Here is a 20443-nt window from a genome sequence, read left to right as displayed (position 1 = left end):
GCATAAATGTTGTCTCTTCCTGGTTTGAATCCCTTAAGCCTATTTTTTACTATTAAATTGCCACTTCACTGTCATCTGAGGACCCCCCAAAAAAATCAGGTGGGGAGCCACAGGTTGAGAACCACTGACCTAAAGTTGTTACTAGTTAATACCCTCTTATATCTGCATCATCACCAATCAAACACATTTCGGACAATAATACATTTCGGCCGCCAGAGGTCAGTGACTCCCTGTTGTTTCCAGCCCTCCTTTCCAGTCTAGTGTGTGTCTGCCCAGCAATGTTGGCAAAACACCCCCCTCCTCATCGCGTAGAGGGGGAAAAATGGCGGACAGGCACTAAATCCACATCAGAAAAAAAAATAACACAAACATTACAAAGCCAGGTAAACACGGGGCGGAGGTGCAAAAGCAACACCTCGCCCTTATATGCACGACTTCAGTGTTTAAATGGCCCCTCACGGTCGGGACAGTAGTTTAACTTGCACGTTGAACGCGCTGGGCAACGCTCATACACTGCTAATGCTAATATTTATAATCAGGTCAACGAGCTAGCCAGCTAGCATGTTGGGATAGCTTCTACGGGCATGTGTGTGTATGTGTGTGGTTAGCATAGCATAGCTTGTGGGATGTAGCAGCAGCAACAGAAGCACACTGCCAATGCAGCCTGTTACGTCCCCGCGCGAGCGACGTGTTTTTTTTGGAGGGGACACGTTTTGATATATTTAGCCTCCTTTGGAACGACTATAGAGATACGTATCAAATGGCGCTTTAAGAGCACATACAACTGAACATTGGCGTTCAAATGAGCTTATAAGCAGCTCTCATGTAAGTGTTATAGCGATAGTAATGTAGTAATAACAGCCTGGTTGTTGGTGGGAGAGAGAGAGAGAGAGAGAGCTTCCATGTGTTGTTAGCTTTTGTGTTTTGAATGAGGAGAAACGCTTCGTTTATATACCTCGGCGTTGTTGTGGCGCGCGCCGGGAGAAAAAAAATAGCCGATCTACAAGCTCACAGCGCGCGGCGTCCGTGCAGCGGTTAGATCTTGCGGATCGGCTATTTTTTTCGGGCGCCGTGTGTTGTGTTGACAGCGTGTTTTGCATCCTTCTCTCTCTCTCTCTCTCTGCTGCTTCACATCATCATGTGTCAGCCTGACTCACTCACACACTCAGGGAGACTTTGAAGACGATGAGGTTTCTTTGTTTTTGCACTTTTATTAGTCTCAGCTTTGTTATTAGCTTATTAAAGAAGTTATATAGCTTCGTGGGCTTGTCTATTTAATGCCACTAATAGTCCACTGGTTCCCAAACTTTTTAGCTCAAGAGTTAAGAACCAAAGCAGAAATTAGACATTTGCCCAGTACCCAAACTAGTGCTGCGTTGTGAGCTTGTAGATCGGCTATTTTCACTACTTTAGAATTTGTTTTCTAATTTATGGAATTTCTGTGATTATTTTAATTATTTTTTTGTTTTTAAATCATAAACTTTAGCATTTTTAGATTTTTTCCCTCTTTTTTTAAAATGTTTTGAAATGTAGTCGTGACCCACAAATGGGTCCCGACCCACTGTTTGGGAAACAGTGCACCAGTCAGTTCCCCCTCCTGTCACTTTTTTTCGTCTTTTCCCCAGACGGGGAAAAAGGAGGGAGGCAGCCTTTCATTTGGACGCCGTCCTTCCCCCCTTGACGCAAGAAAAAGGCGCACTTCTATTGAAAGGAAGAGAAGAGGAGGAAAAATCAACTGGGGAAGAGGAGAGAGAAGCGTTTCCTACACTGGTATGAAGGTTTAAGGTATGTAAAGCACGCATTGATTCTGTATTAATGGTTTATTCAGCTCTGTATGAGTCCGTTTTGTGCAGTGGTAGTGGCTTGTTCCATTATATGGAAAACACTGTTCAGAAAGTTGGTTTGTCTGTGACTGGCTGAGTTGTGATGTTTTTGTTAGATGAAGATGGTATGGATTTGTTTACATTTATAAGGCAGCCACATATTCAAGACAGAAAACAGAGCAGTGTAGTAGTCAATAGTATTGGATGTAAACATACCCTATTACTTAGCTATTATCAATGATTAGTTATTTAGACTTTCGTATTTAAAAGCTATAATGTTAAGACACCAGTATGGCTGTATGTGCTTGGTTATTTGTAGGGAAACAGTGGTTTGAAGTGTTTGTTTACATCCGTTTGACCCATTGACCTGTATGTTGTGTCTAAGTGCCTAACCCCAGGTTGAGTTTACAGGGGTCACAGAACCTCAAAGCTCAACCTCTCCACACACCGACATTCAATCTTTCCGGTTGATTGATATAATGACCATTTTGTTAATTCAGGGATTTCAGTGTATTTAATTAGGCTTATTGCGTATTCAGTTGTACTCGCCTGCAACCACGTGTTAAGTAGATAATATCCTGTAGAGTTGAGTTAACCGAGTCAGTCAGTTAGCCTGTTGGATGTTGTGTAGCGTGTTTTGGGTGACTGACTAGGGCAGGCTGACAGCTGGGGTACCCTTTTTGTTGTAACCTCCCATCTGCCTCCCACCACGGCCCCCTGCCTGCCTAGAGGACAGCAAGCCAGCGCGCTAACAAGGCTAGGTACAGACTGCCTTTGAAGCGCTACAATTACAGTTCAACAAGTAGAAGTAGCATGTCTTTAGCCTCCTGTCGTATTTGCACCCTTTAATTATTGTTAATATATTGGTGTTGTGATTGTTTTGTGGGGCCTTTCTTGGCCGTGATGCATTGTGTAACCATAGATAAAGCGCAATAAAGTGGAAACGAGGGCAACCTAGAAGTGTGCTGTGTGTGCACTTGTCTTTGAGCCGTGAAAGGTCAAACTATTATATCAATTTACATCATTATCTCATGTCATCTAGGAAACATAAGGCGGGGAAGTGAAGTGGCTTAAGACAAGCTTTCAAGACAAGTTTACAAATGCAAGCAGTCTCAACCCTCTATTAGATGTTATACACTATAATATGTTAATTGACCGTCCTTCTTGGCCCCAAGTTCAACCTTTTAACCTCCAAATTGCACCATGGATGGATAGACAGTTGTTAGTACAACCATTACAACAACAGCCAAAATCAGAACTGACAAATCTGGCAAAACAAATATGTCTGTAGACTTAGAGAATCAGAATCAGAATGTATTGTCATTGTCATCACATGAGATAATATTTAAAGGTGCACTGTGCATATACTGTGCACGATATACTTATGGACGTTAGTTAAGGTGCTAGAAAAAAACACACACAAAAAGTCAGTGCGTTGTACATGGGATTAAGGTGCAAAATGTCAGTACGTGTCGACCGCATAATAATCCACATAAGGTAGACTGACACTGGTATAATCTGCAAGTAGTTCCACGAGGAAGAGCAAAGAAAAAAAGTCAAGTCACTTGTCGGTATTAATCCACAGTTATGTCCAAGAAGGAAGAGCTAAATCCAAGTCACTTGTCGGTATAATCCACAGTTAGGTCCAAGAAGGAAGAGCTTAAATCCAAGTCACTTGTCCCTGGTATATTCCACAGGTAGGTCCAAGGAAGAGCAAAGGCCTGAGACCAGCCTGACAGCACCGCCTGGCTTTATGAGATCTCTCATATGAAGTTTCATGGCCCTTTTGTAGTTTTCTAATGATTCATTTTGAGTCATTGTGGACAGAGTGGCATTACATAGTACAGTGGTTCTCAAACGTTTTCATGTCAAGGACCCCCAAATTGACACTTATTAGCCCGCGGACCCCCATTTCAAATAAGAGAAGATTTTTCATTGCTAGCTACCAGTGATTCTCAACCATTTTAATTTCAATAGGACCCCCACTTTGACATGCATTAGGGCTACGGACCCCCATTTAATGGCATTTCTATCCCTGGGACCCCAATTTATATTGTAAAATCAATGTTAATTTATTTGTACACTCAGAGTTACAGACCCATAAGGGTCCATTTGGTTCCTAACTATCCTTCATTTAGCTGGGGACCCCCTGGAACCCCCTCAAGTACCCCTGGGGGTCCCCGGACCCCACTTTGAGAACCAATGACATAGTACATACAGACAGAGACGAATACCTCATTACAATGACTTTGCAGCTCATCTAATTACCGTCTGTGAACAAAACTGTTGTAACACCTTTTTGTTGAACTCCACCAAAGCATGGCTGCTGCTATTTCAGATGCTTTTCTCTGTCTTTTAGAGAGATCGCTGTTGTCGTGAACTTGGTCAGTATCGCTGGAGCATGAGGAAGCCGGTGCCCCAGAAAGGTAAGGCTTTTATCTTTTCCTAGAGGCTTTTCTCTGTCTGTGGAACGAATTCAGCAAAGACGTGAGGCAACTTGTAAACATATTGCTGCAATGTAGTATTATATAGCGCTGCAGTTACCGATTATCTCTTTAGTGATTATTCTATCGCTTACTTCTTCAATTAACCCATTAATACCGGGATCGCATCTGTGTGTCATTTTTAGATTTCTTTGGCTATTCAAAAATAGCAGATCTACAAGCTCATAGCGCGGCACCGAGTGCCGCACTATGAGCTTGTAGATCTGCTATTCTTTTTAAATCGTGAAAATTCGTGGCAAAATTTTGGATTATTTATTTTTTAAGCAAAGATTTGAGTTACAAATGTCCGACAAAAAAAATAATGATTTTTTTTCATGATTTTTAAAAAATAGCTCATCTACAAGCTCATAACTCGGCACTTGGTGCCGCGCTATGAGCTTGTATATCTGCTATTTTTGAATAGCCAGAGAAATCTAAAAATGACACACAGATGCGTTGCCGGTCTTAAAGAGTTAATCGGGTAATCGATAAGCGTGTTTCTTTTATACATATTCTTTAAGTAAGTGTTATTTTATTCTTCATCGTACTGTGGTGTCTTGCAAAAATATTGAATATGGTAGATCTGCAAGCTCACAATACATCTCAATGCAACGTGCTGCCTATAATGACACATCAATAATACATTTCTTCTTCTTCTTATAATTATTATTATTAAAGCATCTCTTCTCTATCACTTTCTGCTTTAGCTATCGAGTGGAAAGATGCCAGACGGATCAAGCATGCCCGCAGTGGACGCCCCTCCCGGGTGCCTTCCCAGTACCAAGGAGGTACAGCAAGTAAACCGCTGAAGTAGGGCTGCAACTATCCACTATGTCTTAGTGATTATTTTTTCCATTTCCTTTTTGATTATTCAAATAATAGAGCAGTTTAAAAAAAACTATACATATTTTTTTTATAACAAAACAGCGTGAAAACTTTATTTTTTATAAATAAATTAGTTTGATTAACAGTTGCAGCCCTATTAGACTTTTTGGTCCATTTATGCTACTGTATTTAAAGACATCTACTGTTATGTCTGTGTATTGTGTGTACGGTATATAATTTATTCAGTGTTATCTGTAGATATCTCACAAGTACTCAAGGCTATAATAATAATCGGACACACGCTAAATAATGTTTAATAACTGACTGTCCCTTTCCCTTGCGTGCAAAGGTGAAGTGACAAGCAAATGAAAGTTTCATCACACATCATATGCACTCCTGTAACTTTCACCAGCAAAGAAATACATTAAATGAAAATATATTATTTTATTAAATTGATTATTTATTTTTATAATTGATTGAATTGATTAGTTTAGTCGTTGCAGCCCTTACACTCAAGCACTGACATGCATTGTTGGGGCGAAACGCCTGAGTAATTGCCTCAGTTATCTTATTATGTCTCAATTTCTTTCCTGTGGTGGAAAATTGCACAAGTTAACAATTTACCGGTATGTCAAATTTCAATTACAAATCTCTAAAAGACAAAACGCAAACTCTTAAGGCTGCAGCCTTCTCCAAACGACAGCAAACCTTTTCAGCAAGGCTTGCTAAATCAAACAAAGTTCTTAGAGGACAACACAATTTTATACGTACAGTATATATAAAATATATACTACAGGCTCTGTGTTCTGAAGGTTTAGACCGGCTAGCTGTGGTGTTCGGCTAGTTAGAAAATCTTGGAGCTGCAAGAGCTGCTGAACAGAACGTCAGCATGGCACTTAACGACGTTCTGTTATGACGTCCGTTATGATTTTTGTTCAGACTTTTTTGTTCTGAGTTTTGTTCTTATTGTCTTGTCAAAGCAGCACAAAGTTCTTGTTTGGTTGGAGTATGCTGCAGCCTTTACTGTCTTGCAAGGTCATCTTTTACCCTACAATAGTATAGTGTTTTAAATGTCATTGCTGTCAGACAGAAACCTCTACATGTCTCCATGTTTTCTTTGTAAATTAATGCTTCGGCGTACAAGAATGTTTTGCAAAAGTAGAAAAAAATATCCGATCTACAAGCTCACCATGTAAGCTTCTGGGTTTTTATAAATATTGAACCAATTAACAAGAGCTTGTGACTAAATAATAACTACACTGGATCCACTGGAACACATGTTCCTTTTTCCATTTCCTTAAAAGTAACAGTTTTGAACACACAAGGTTTACACACCTGTACTCCATTGTACTGTAACATGATTCAGCCCATCTTGTGCTCATCCGTTTGACCCTGCAGGTCATTTCAGCTGGGAGAAATACCTGAAGGAGACTGGAGCCAGTGCTGCACCTGCCTCCTGCTTCAGACAGGTGAATGAACTACTAGAGCCAGACCGAGGCATCGGTTTGGCCCCATACGTTGACCATTATTTGACCATTTTTGATGACATGGGTATCAGTAATTATTCAGACGATGTATCCCGATGTTTAACCGCTAAGTGTACAAAGGCCATGATGACGTACAAGGGACCTGGTGTCCCTATTTTGGTCATGTCATTATAGGATAACATTTAAAAAAAAATTGCCGATCTGCAACCTTACAACGTGTTTTGTTGTGATGCATTGTGAGCTTTTGTTTTGTTGACCTTGATCTTGAATCTTTGAATAAGTCATAAGTGGTTAAGTAAAAATGTATTTGTGTTTATATATTTTTTTGCGTATAATTTAAATGTTTCAAAACACAAACTTTAATCAAATCTATATGTTTTTTTAAAAATTGATCAGAACATTTTTCACCTTATGACTACATATCGGTCCAAACACCCGTCATCAGGGGTCTAGGATCAGGGATTGGGATGGGCATCAGATCCAAAAATCTGGCATCGGCCGCGCTCTAAAAATGAACACCCAATCTCTACTGGTCACTGTCCTGGAGATGAACACCCAATCTCTACTGGTCAGTGGTCACTGTACTGGAGATGGGGAGACACACATTCTTGAATTGTTTTTGTACCCATTCAGACCTGAGGCCGATTCTACAAATGCCTTCTAAATCAGTAGTTCTCACACTTTCAAGATTTTTCAAAACTCTTCAAAATCTAAAATGATACGAATGCTTTCCTGGTTTTAATGGGTTAACAATTAGGCAGGAGGCAATGGACTATTTTAACAGATGTGTTATAGCAGGGTAAAAACAGCTGCAGCTACAGTAATATGATTAAGAGTGGGTACTTGTGATTTTGGTGTACCATTTAGCAAGCATTGACAATACTATTGACTATTTTCAGTGCCTGCTCTTTGCTCTAAATCAGGGGTTTTCATCTGATTGTGAACCAGGGACCACCACCGTGACTAAGAATCAACCTGGGGACCACTGTTGTGTTGGATGGGGAATCTGGGGATATGTGGGCTAAGATTAGTTAACGGTGGATTGGGGTGGTCCTTGAAGATTGCTGGAAATATGCTAGTGGTCCAGAGTTCAAAAAAGGTTGAGAACCAACCACTGATCTATTCCTCTTACTTTATCCAACATTCCATATTAAACTCATATTAACTGATACTATACTGATTTGTAACATTTATGAGTGAGCAAACACATGCCATTAAATGGCCACATTTCCTAATAATGAAGACACTTTCCCTTCTGGAGATTCTAACTCCCTTCTCTGTGGAATTTCTTGACCTTCCCAGTAACTGACTTCATTGACTCGTCATCTTAGGTCACCAGGTCATTTAGTGCACTGTTTCTCAGGTAGTGGTCCATGGACCACTAATGGTCCATTGCATGATTACAGGTGGTTCATGTCTGTCTTTTCTTGGCTATAGTGGTGGTCAGGGACAGAGTCTCATGTCATTTTCTGGCTCCATCCTTTCCCTGTACACAATACTGTTACTGTATATAATACTAATATTCTTCAGGTATGCCAGTGTGGCAATACCACTCTCGCAGAAATACATCGTTGAGATAGGTAAATTACATTGAGCTTTTACTGTCTAAAAACTCATCCAGAACTTCACAAGGGACTGTGTCTCTTGAAAGAGTCTGTGGACAATGAGCTGATCCTCTTCTGTAGTAAAGCTACTTTTGGAATTGAAACACAAGCCTCCTCCAATGACCACGATAATGTTTTTAATTCCACTGTCCTCATATCACACAAATTAAATTACTAAGTTTCTCCAAAATAAAACAAAATAAAATGATGAACAGAAACAAAATCTTCACTTTATACATTACTGAATGGATGACCAGGTACTGGTACCACATGAAATATCTTCACGGACCACCAGTTGAAAACCTCTGCTCTAAATCAAACAGATTAGTTATTCATTCAATTAACTGCAGCTGTCATCAATCTGCGATGCCACACCTGTGGAAAGGGTCGATAAAACATATTTATGTATAATGTAATGTATAATTACATATTCATATTTTAATAGATTAATAATCATAGAAAATATACGCACATTAACCATTGAGGCGCATTGAATTTAGCTTTGAACATCTGCTGTATAGTTTATAGAGAGAGAATATATTCTAATAATTTCCCTGAATCATTGAGTAACGATTATGATTAATAAGCATGACCACACTATGGAAGAAATAATCCCATTGATCACTTTATCACATCCGCTGTAGTATATAGTGAGAGAGAAAGAAGTACATTCAAATAATTTCCCTAGTCTAACGATTATGATTAATAATCATGACCACACTCTGGGAAAAATGATTGCGGTTATCATTTTAGTCATTACTGTGCAGCCATATGCCTAAACGTTTCTTTTTCTCCGGGGGAAACTGTCTTAAGTGGTTGGCCTCAGATAGGCCATTGTTTTCATTCTCTCCTAATCGTCTCACCGCTTCTTCTAACCCCCGCCATCCCAGAGCGCCACGCCACCGGTGAACGAGTTCAAGGCAGGCATGAAGCTGGAGGCCCAGGACCCACGGAACACCACCTCCACCTGCATCGCCACCGTGGTCGGCCTGACGGGCTCACGGCTGCGCCTGCGGCTGGACGGCTCCGACAACAAGAACGACTTCTGGCGCCTGGTGGACTCCTCCGAGATCCAGCCCATCGGCAACTGCGAGAAGAACGGGGGCATGCTGCAGCCACCGCTGGGTGAGTACATGCAAGCACGCACACACACATCCATGTTCTTGTAGAAATAACAGCATTGCCATGAGGGGACATTGTTTATCTTAGCTGTTTCAGCATTTCCCATGTCGACCACAAGATGTCAGTGAATTAACCTGCTATGGCCCAATCCCATGGAGTTTGATAACTGTGCCCATAAATAACTGGAAACAAACAGGAGCGCTGTGTAGTATGCAGCTTTAGGTCAATATAACAGGGCCTCTGCCATAAACAAGCTTAGGTTTTTGTTTTGTTATGCTGTGTGCTGCCTTGAGTGCCTTCAGAGCTCATTATCTGACCCAATAGAACAGACTGTATTGCTCTGGAGTTCTCTGACTGCCGTCAAGTCAGTGTTTTAAGTGTCCAGAATAAGACGTTTACTACATGATGCATATAGTTTCAGCTTCCTCTGCATGTGTCAGACACTTTGTGGGGGATATTACTTGGTCTTTCATTGTCCATCTCAGATTGCATTGTCACTCTGCCCCAATTTAATGGATGTGTGTGTGTATAAGAGAGAGAGAGAGAGAGAGAGAGAGAGAGAGAGAGAGAGAGAGAGAGAGAGAGAGAGAGAGAGAGAGAGAGAGAGAGAGAGAGAGAGAGAGAGAGAGAGAGAGAGAGAGAGAGAGAGAGAGAGAGAGAGAGAGAGAGAGAGAGAGAGAGAGAGAGAGAGAGAGAGAGAGAGGTATGAGAGATGGGCAAAAACGGTAGTTTTAATGATAATTTTAAAGAACAGTAGAATGAATTCTAATGTATATTTTATGTATGGCCTGGGAGCCCTTAAATGAGAAAGAGCACTCATTGAGAAGCCAAGGTGGTATGACATTGGACTGTGCTCAAGAGGCATGGATTGCAGCGCAAAGTCACCACATTTGTTCAACCCACAGAGGGCACCTTTGCAATGAACACTCGAGTTGAGATTGGCACCAGAGCCAATTGCATTATGAAGTGGCACAGTACATGATTTACTCGCTTGAAAAGGTGGTTTTAGAGTTGGCCTTTAAATTCCTGAAGCCCATGTTTTTGGTTCAACATCAAGGTTGTGATGTTTTGAAAACATAAAATGTCACTAACCCTTATCTTTGTGTGTGTGTGTGTGTGTGAGCACGCACGCACGCACGCACGCACGCACGCACGCACGCACGCACGCACGCACGCACGCACGCTTGACATTTTGATGCCAATTTCGTGTGTACTTTTACTCAAGTAATAGTTTGAATACACATGTTTTGCTTGTGGTATTGTTACATTTACTTAAGTCATTGGTTCTCAAAGTGGGCTCCGGGGGACCCCAAGGTGTCCTTGGGGGGGGGGGGGGGGGTACCAGGTGGTCCCCAGCAAAATGTGTTAATATAGTGTCACAATAATTGTAAAATATGGGTAAAGTACGCATACTTTATACTTTGGCTATTCAAAAATAGCAGATATACAAGCTCACAGCACAACAAATCTTCACTTCTGGGGGTACCTGGCAGAAAATGTTTTCAGATAGGGGTCCGCGGCCAAATATATATATATCAAAGTTTGAGAACTAACACTGACTTAACAGACGTAACAGATCTGAGTACTTCTTCTACCACTGGCTGCTAACCCCTTGAACAACCTTATGTCCTCTGGCCAGGCTTCCGTCTCAATGCATCCTCCTGGCCCATGTTCCTGCTGAAGACCCTCAACGGGGCTGAGATGGCCCCCTCACGCATCTTTCACAAGGTAGCTGTACAAGGCTCACGAGCTCCGCACGCAGCAACGCTCACACATCCATGAAATAGCATAACGTCTCACTTCAGATTGGGTAAAGGAAGTCATCGTGTTTATCCACTGGCCACAATAGCTGCTTGTTTTGTTCAGATGCTTTGAGTGTTGATTTATGTTCATTCTCAACAGTTAATCAAACTAATCGATTTCATAGATTATAAGAAATATGGGATATTATTGATAATTTAATCAAATAATCGATTAATGATCAACACGCACTTCTCGATTATTCAATTAATCGAAAAAGTAAATGATAAAATACACGCTAAGAAACTAATGGGTAGTTGCAGTACTACTGTTCATACATTCACTCATACGTTGACACCAACTTCTTTATCTTGACCCAAGTAACTATGAGCACGCCGAACATGTGATGAAAGAACACATGCTCCCATGCGTCCTTGTAGATGAAACAGGCAAACTACATTCATGTCCATGTTCATGCAAGGGACAAGATGGTGTGTAAAAATGGGATAGTTTAGTTAAAGTCAATGTCATTTATTTTTCTGTTGATATCCATCTGTGTATGCTACCACATTTTATGAGCCTCGAAGGGTATGACACACTGTTTAGGCCAATTGTATTATTATTATTATGCCCACCACTTTTTATTTGTCATGTTGGATGTTGCAATTTGCAAAGATCCTTAACCCATTAAGACCTGGAACTGTGCCATTTTTAGATTTGAGCTAAAAAAAAGCATTATTTTACACTTTGGGCTATTCAAAAATAGCAGATATACAAGCTCATAGCGCGGCACCGAGTGCCGCGCTATGAGCTTGTAGATCTGCTATTTTTGAAAAATCGTGAAAATGTGTGCAAATCTTTGAATATATATATTTTTAAAGCAAACATTTTTTAACTCAAATCTTTGCTTCTGGGGGTCCCTGGAACAAAACATTTTGATGGGGGCCCGCGGCCAAATACATATAATTTTGGGGGTCCTTGACATGAAAAAGATTGAGCACCACTGATATACTGTAGAAACAAACGTTTTTCAGAAAACTGTTGAGATTTAGGAGACATGTAGAATCGGCTTCAGGTCTCAATGGGTTAACTAACCATTAATTAACCAGGTAATGATGTCCGCTAACCAGTTGCAAACCTGTCCCGTTATTCCCATCCCCTACCTCTCCCCACCCTCTGCCACACTGCTCCCCAGCAGGAACCGCCCGTGCCGGAGCAGAACTCCTTCCAGGTGGGCATGAAGCTGGAGGCCGTGGACCGCAAGAACCCCCACTTCATCTGCCCGGCCACGGTGGGCGCCCTGCGCGGCGTGGAGGTGCAGGTCACCTTTGACGGCTGGCGGGGGGCCTTCGACTACTACTGCCGCTACGACTCCAGAGACATATTCCCCGTGGGCTGGTGTAGCCTCACTGGAGACAATCTGCAACCGCCTGGCACCAAAGGTCTGGATATTTTACACAATTCCATTATCCATAGCTGCTTAAAATAGGCGCAGCAATTGAGGGTTTTGGCGCGGTTCGGAGCAACTGGGATGTCTGTAAAGGCTGTTAGGGTTAGGGTTGTAAAATGTATTATTGTCTCCGCTAGGCCGAAAGGCATGGCGAGAGAGTATGTTTTACCCCCGGTCCGTCCGTTCGTCCGTGTGTCCGTGTGTCCTGTCCGTCCACAAGCAGCTAATCTTCGGCACCGTTGGCCCGGTCGCTGTGAAACTGTGCACACACACTCCCTGGATGCCAATTCAGAACCTCTGCCCCAAATCTTTCACATGGGCCTGTTATAGCGCCACCAGGAGGCCGATTTGTGCAAAACCCATTTTTTTATATTACTCCTACAGCAAACATCACGGAAATCGGTATACAGTATCTATAGTCATGTGATCAAGACAGATCTGTCCGATTTTCATATTCCATCCTGATTGGCTAAGGTTGGCTTCCAAAGTTTGCAGGATTGTTCCGTTTTCAACAAAAGGTCTCAAATCATGAACGCAGCGTGCGATTTCCGTGAAAATGTGCACGCACATTCCCACTAGACATGAGGAACAAATGCCACCCTTTTCACCTCCGAGGAGCACTTTTTCTAGTTTCATTATGTCATTATTTTTGTCAGCCTTTCAAAACAGTTTAACAGATATTTGATTATTAAAAGTAAAACTCTGATTTTATATCGACATTTCTCTGTCGTCATCTTGTCAGAATGTAATTTTTGTCGCTGTGGTAATAGTTGACCAAAACATACCATTTCTCTCCTCAGAACTATTGCATAGCCAGATAAAGTTAAGTTATTTATAGTACTCATGCAAGGGTGTGCATTTTAGATCTCATTGCTCAATGATAAATGGTAACTGGTGCATTTAAATAGCGCCTTTATCCAAATTGCTTTGCAATGTGCGTTACATTCACACACATTCAGTTGTATGCTTTTGTAATCTTTGCTCTTAAATCAGAGTGCTGTGTGAAAAATAAACATTCCCCGCAGGTAGCTACCATGACACACTGTATCAAAATGACTTACAGGAGTATGTTTCATGGTATGTGTTTGAGTTTGTTCAAAGCAGGATCTTATGCAACAACTGCATGATCCATTGTCAGTTCTGGCTTGTGATATTATCTTGAGTTTGTAACAAACAAGGACGTTGGTTGTGTAGCCTCACTCTGTTGTGGTAGCCAGCCAAACAAACATTGTAACCTAGAGCAACTGATTAAGTATGAGAGAGAGACCCGCTCCGTGAAAGTTAATGTTCGTGTGTGTGTGTGTGTGTGTGTGTGTAGTAAGGGGGGGCAGGATGTGAAGGAGTAGAGGAAACAGCGAAAGGAGGGGAAAGGGAGGACGTGTCCTCCGCTGCCCGTTCTTATGAGGTGCCTGGCACTCACCCAGTTGGCAACAGTCGGGGGTGTGGGAGGGAGGCGGTTTGAAGTGAGCCCGGGTGCCCCCTCTATAGGGGCCCCGTGTTGGCACCCTGGCAAAAAAAAGGAAAGAAAAGACAAACACTTGTGAGTAGACACCCCCGGAGGCAAGGCAAAAGGAATGAAAGGCGGAAGAGAAAGAGAGAGGGAGAAGTATGCCGCGACAAGGCGGATTGTTTACATTGTCTTGTCAGCGTGGAGGGAGGGAGGGGAGGGAGGGAGGAAGGAAAAGAGAGAGGAGGAGGAGCAAGCAAGGCCAGAGGAAGAGTGGAAGAGCAGTAAGTGGAGGTGCGGGTGAAGGAGAGGACAGCTGTGTGCACAGAAAGCCGAAGCGTTTGCCTTGTCACGCGGAGAAGAGAGAGAGGTGAGTAGAAATACTTGGGAGAGAGACGGGGAGAGAGTCTTATATTGAATGCCGTCGGGTTTCAAACCTCTTTTGTAGAAAGCCGTCTAAACCGTGTAACATGAATCCTCTGGTGAACCCAATGAACTCGGTGCTGCTCTTCGGCAGAGCTAAAAAGAAAAACAAGAGTTATGATTCTCTCGAGGGTTTTTTGTGTGTGCTTGTGTTTTACATACCTTTTTTTTCTCCCCATAGATCAACATGTGTCCTGCAGATGTTTAACCTTCCACCTTCTAGGCATTTTTTTTAACCCATTAAGAACCGATTCTAATGCCTTCTTCTAAATCCTAACAGTTTTCTGAAAAACCTCTGTTGCTTATGTATCGCTTGCAGAAACCTCTTATCTCCATATTTTAACTTTTTTGCATTCTTCGTAAATTAACGCCCTACTTGATCATGCTACAGCGTCACACAAAAGCATCGAAATTAGCAGATTCACAAGCTTTTTGATCTTGTGGATCTGCTACTTTTGCTACTTCTGAATTTGAATTACTGAAAAGTAACTGTTTTGCCGGTTTCCACCCGACAGATAGGCAATTATTTTATATAATCGCAATTATTTTTGCATAATTGTAATCAATTCCATGTAAAGGAATGTCATATATTTTCAAAAAATGTCAAAAATAGTGGAAATAGCAGATCTATAAGCTCAAAACGCGACGCGTTTTGAGCTTATAGATCGGCTATTTCCACTATTAATGTTTATTTTTAAGTATAAAGTCATTAAATATGTGTTATTTGTCATATCTACCCCTGTGCAACTTTTGATTACGAAGGCTAAAAGCCAAACAGAAATGTAATTTTTATTCATAATGTTCCATTAATTTTCAACAACATTTTTCAACAATTGTTTGAGTGACAATTAATCGTCAACTTAAATTTGTAATCGTGACAGCCCTATTTGGCGGTTTCCACCCAACAGAGACGATATATAGCTAAAATCTAAAGTGACACGGATGCTTTTCTCCAGATTGAATGGGTTAAAAAACAGAATTCATCCCGGGTGCCGAGGATCAAAGGGTTGCAGTTTTCAACCTGCACCGTTGACCGGGTTTCTCCTCCGCTCGCCAAAAAGCAGCAGTATAGCTTGCAGTCTCTAGGTTGTGCATTCATTGATTTGTGCGTCCATGTGTGTTTCAATACATGCACTGTATTTTAAAAGCACACGGCCGCACAGGCCACAAGGCATGTGTTAATGGCTGCAGACGCTTCTCTCGTAAATCTGTCCAGGGGTTGATCCAGGACAAATACCTCTGCAGCTTAGTCTATATACACAACTCTGTGTGTGAGGGTGTGCATGTGTGTGTGCGTGCGAGAGAGAGAAGGAGAGAAAGACAGGGGGGGTGGTGTTTATGTTCCATAGGCTTGCACGTGCAAAGTGACTAGCTGGCCTTGCCTTATGTAAGTAAAGTAATGTCTTCCATATACAGTACTGTAGGTTCATGATGTATATACTGTGGTGTATATACGGTATGTTGCATATTATGTTACCATGCATGCTGGCTATTCATGCTGAAATAGCTTTACATCAATTTAGCTAGACAAACGAGTTTGACTGCATAGTTTAGCCCACTGTTCAATTATGAGCAATTATCGTGGTTAATGTGTTTCTTCTCTCGCTCGTGGTCGCTATTACCTGTGATTTTGATATGGCTGACGATGTAAAAATGCTGTTCCACCTCAATGTTAGCTGTTGTCATTTAGATTCATTTCAGCATAAGCATCATGGGTGGGAGGTTGCGAGATACATTTTGTGCGCCGTCTCACGGCTGTCAGCCGCTCACCACTTTATTATGCTTTTTTTATGGTGTACATTTCTATCCACATTCCGCCCACACTTCTATCTCTCGTTACTCAGCCCTGTTATGGCTGCTATGGGTCTGAATTTACGCTTCTTGATGTCAAAAGCAGCCGACAGTCAGACGTAGGTGAAGCTAAAAGACGTGGGCCTGTTGTTGAACCGAGTCAGGTAATCCTCTGCTGAAACTATTGATCTGTTTTGAACCATCAGGCCAGACGTTATGACCGAGGAACTCTGACTGACGAGCTTTCGTCATTCTACTCCAGCAAACCCATCATTCCATGGTTTTTAAGTGACACATGGAACCTATATTATTATGTAATTTTAATACAAGACTTAGTAGTTAAAAGCATGGGTCAGGCAGTATTTGCAAATAAATATTACAGTTGGTTTACAGCTACTTGGACTACCAGATTCATGGAGTCTGTCTCAAAGGACAATATAATGAATGCTAGAGAGACAGTAATATTATTTTCAATAATACATACAGAGTTAATTATTCTATGTTCCAATTATATGAAAGACAGTTATTTGGACACTGTCTCAATTGTCCAGATATGGTGTATTAAAACAAAGCAAGAATGATTTGCAATGACCAGGTCTGAATTTCCTGAGAGCACTTTCTCTTAATGTTCACCCTTACTTACATTGAAAAATAACCGAGAAGTCATCCCTATTCATATTGGACAATAAAGTGCGCTGCAAAGCACGTTCAAATGAACCATACTCTGAGCCACCTTCTGAATTTAGACTTTTTGAAAAGCCTAAGATTTGTGATCTATGGTGTAATGTGCAAAACAATGCCAACGTATCACTCATTTCTAAGGCCAGTATTAGAACAACTGCAAAAGCCTGAATCTACAGCTTAACACTATGGAAGCGGAGACAGAACTCCCTTTCTCTCTCCTGTCTTTATGTTGCAGACACACATCTCATTCAGTGTGTTGTACAGTCAGTGGTCTCAGGGGCCTCTGTAGCCATGATGACAGACTGTCTTAATAAACTGAGACGACGAAGAAAGTATGTCAAGGCAGTCCATGTACTGCTGTCTCTCTGTCTCTGCTACTCTGAACTTTGTTTGGATAATAACAAAACATAAGATGCAAAAGGAAAGACAGGAAAAACAAATTACTAATTTGTGTTTGTTTCATTTCAAACCTTCGGAAAGGCAGTTGAGGTTTCGCTTCATTTCCAATATCGTCGAGATTACAGGGCATTTTAAAACAAGCAAAAGAACAAACATTATCAATCACAGAAAAATAGCATTACATTAAAACAGTTACAGCTTGAAAGCAGCCCTGAACTGAACTGCCAGAGAGGGAAGAACCTTAATCTGTAGTTGGAGGACATTCCAAAGAGCTAGGGGCATCAAAGGAGAATGCCGCTTTACCAAGTTCAATGCAAGCTTGTGGAGACTTTTAAGAGCGAGGGAATCATTAGAACGAGTCATGTAGGTTCCAGAATTACATTTCAACAAGGTTTAAAGGACAACTTAGTTTTTTTACAACCAGGGTTATTTTATTGGTTTGTAATGATAATAATTAAAAGATGAGTGTTCAAAAAAAATAATGTATTGCTTTCTATCGTTATAGTGATTCTAGTGATTTTTAACCGGGGGGGGGGGGCATTCGGTCCATTGGTAAATTGTCATGAACGCAGCCTCCGATTCCTGTGAAACTTTGTACGCACATCCCCACTAGGCCAAGGAAGAAATGCCACCCGACATTTTTCAAATCAGCCTCATGGTGGCGCTGTAACAGGCAGATTCACGTTTTGGCCTATAACTCTTGAACAGTATAGGCCAAAACGTGAATCTGCTCTAAAATAACCCTTGTTGTAAAAAAACAAAGTTGGCCTTTAAGGAGGTAGCTTACCAATAAGGGAATTATGCATAACATTAGTATACCTAGATCAGGTGTGTGTGTGTGTGTGTGTGTGTGTGTGTGTGTGTGTGTGTGTGTGTGTGTGTGTGTGTGTGTGTGTGTGTGTGTGTGTGTGTGTGTGTGTGTGTGTGTGTGTGTGTGTGTGTGTGTGTGTGTGTGTGTGTGTGTATGTGTGTGTGCGCGTGTGTGCGTGTGTGCATGTGTGTAAGCATTTTGTTCCCATTCCTGTCTCTTGTCTAGCTCTCTCTGTCTTTCGATAATTATTCCCCGATGTATTGTATAACTTATTATGCAGTGAAAGTGTGTAACACATGAGACCCGTAATACCGTATGCGTGCTTGTGTTTGTTTCGCGTGTAACACAAGCTGCCTCTTTTGTTCCTTCCAGCTGAAAGCAAACTGGGTCATTACAGCCTTCAGCACACAAAAGGCTGTGTCTGGATGCAACGTTCAGCATGTCATTCATCCTACGATATGCAAGCGTTACGCCTCATACAATACTCTGCTCTTTACAACACCTCTGAGTGGTTGAATGAGCCAATAGTTGTTGCTGCTGCCGCCGTCGCGTGTGTGGTGGGTTAAGCGTGGTTATTATATGCAAACCAGTCACTGTTGCTTGTGCAAGCTCTGTGGGTGTGGGTGCAAATTACAATTTAAATGTTTGAGCAATTGTGTCCAGAAATAATTGTTTAGTAGGGGTGTAACGCTACATTTTAACACATTGACTGCCAGAGTTTATTCATAATGTACTCACCCCTGTGCCAGCAATTTGCGTGTTTTTAAAACATTTTATTTTGTAATTTTTCATTCAAATAAATTCTCTGATTGGTTTTAAGCACTGCGACAGTTCCACCAGTAGAGAGCAGCAAATCCACACATTGATCACCTCGCTCGCCCCCTCCCAAACAGGCCCACGTCACATCCGGTCATTCACCGGATGTTATGTTTTCGACAATCCCTGATCCCCGGATCGGCCTGAAAACGATGTGATTACACGACGACGATGACTGTTAGTCACCCGGACCAAAGAAAATAGAAGTTCAGCTGTCCGTTCGTTTTTTATACCGTGTGAAAAAACGTGTTTTTCCCTATTCTGGCCGAAAATGACCGGAGAAAAACAATGTGACCCCAGAAACGAAATCTGCGTTATACATCCGGCTCCGGGTGAGTGTGACGTAAGTGGAAAACGAAAGTGCTGATGAGAAATAAACAGACCCGCGCGATCACAGATTTCATTAAACCAATGAAAATACCTAATATCGAGTTAACTCGATCTAGGCAATCAAGCGATGGATTCTAATATCGAGTTAACTCGATCTAGGCAATCAATGTGTTAACAGCGATACGATACACATCACGATACATGGTTGACGATACGATACATGGACGATATTGGTTCATTCATGGCGATACAATATGATACGATTCAATTATTTAAAATCGATACAGGAACTATTTAGCAAAAATAATGTATCTGTGTGAAACGTGTGGATATAGCGCAGGTTTCTTAAGAGGAAAAAAATATTATTATGGATATAAATAAGTGAACACAGTGATTCTGTCGATTATTGCAAGACGATATGATATAGCTGTTTGCATATCGATATAGTAGATCGTTGAAAATTCAAAAATATTTTTCGATGCAGTTACTATATCGTTACACCTCTATTGTTTAGTGTCAGCCTGGCTAAAAATGCCAGTTCAGGTTTGACAAAAATTATCATTTATATTATTTTGCTGTGTAGTATGATTGTAATTACCATTTTATTGGAGTTGTCATACTCAACATGACCGTTTTCAATTAAAGCAATATGTGCCACTAGTACTGTTGCTAATGCCTATGTTCTATAACTATTCATTCTATTAGTTACACTGCACTGCAACATTTCATATGTTCTTTGTCATTGGTTGTTACTATGTCTCACCCATGTCTCCTCCGTGGTCTTTGTGCTTCTATCTTTCTGTTTAGTAGTGTTACCTAAGAGCCTCGGGGCCTTGACAGACGGGACTGTGGAGAGCCCGACGATGCACCCCACCCCCACGGTGGGGAGACCCCCGGGCCAGAGGGGACGCAAGCCGGGCCGAAGGAAAACTAAGTTGACGGGGCCCTGGGCTCAGAACAAGGGCTCTGCGGTAGGAACGCAGAGCACACAGCCGGGCAAGGGCCTGGAGCCCATCAAGATCCCCAAGAAACGAGGCCCTAAGCCTGGCAGCAAGGTAAGTCCTTGCTGGTCCTTCTGTGCCACAATGCATTGGTACAAAATAGCCCAAAAGTGCCCTGTGTTTCACTGCTTCTATTTGCCACAGAACTTACGTGTAACCATTAACCATAGCTTAAAGGGATAGTTCACCCCCAAAATTACTTTTTTT

At 41.6% G+C, this 20443-nt stretch overlaps 1 protein-coding gene across 5 annotated transcripts in view; it reads left to right on the top strand.

The window, feature by feature from the left end:
* The first annotated feature begins 268 nt into the window (after positions 1-268).
* LOC311042043 (polycomb protein SCMH1) overlaps positions 269-20443 on the top strand; it is a 34019-nt gene continuing 13844 nt past the window's right edge. The window contains exons 1-9 of one of the 5 annotated variants that reach the window (XM_084052568.1): positions 269-383; positions 1626-1785; positions 4183-4249; positions 5014-5094; positions 6530-6600; positions 9113-9347; positions 10984-11072; positions 12283-12526; positions 20043-20290. In XM_084052568.1, the coding sequence (XP_083908694.1) occupies positions 4225-4249; positions 5014-5094; positions 6530-6600; positions 9113-9347; positions 10984-11072; positions 12283-12526; positions 20043-20290 (993 nt within the window). In that variant the 5' untranslated portion in view covers positions 269-383; positions 1626-1785; positions 4183-4224. Of the gene's footprint in view, positions 384-412; positions 826-1625; positions 1786-4182; positions 4250-5013; positions 5117-6529; positions 6601-9112; positions 9348-10983; positions 11073-12279; positions 12527-20042; positions 20291-20443 lie in introns of those variants that run through there. The other 4 variants (XM_084052567.1, XM_084052565.1, XM_084052566.1 and 1 more) reach the window with 4 other exon arrangements.

The sequence above is a fragment of the Gymnoscopelus microlampas genome, assembly GCF_963454915.1.
Source record: "Gymnoscopelus microlampas genome assembly, chromosome: 3".
Taxonomy (NCBI): domain Eukaryota; kingdom Metazoa; phylum Chordata; class Actinopteri; order Myctophiformes; family Myctophidae; genus Gymnoscopelus; species Gymnoscopelus microlampas.
The sequence above is the reverse complement of the archived record's forward strand: the minus strand, read 5'-3'. Positions and strand labels throughout refer to the sequence as shown.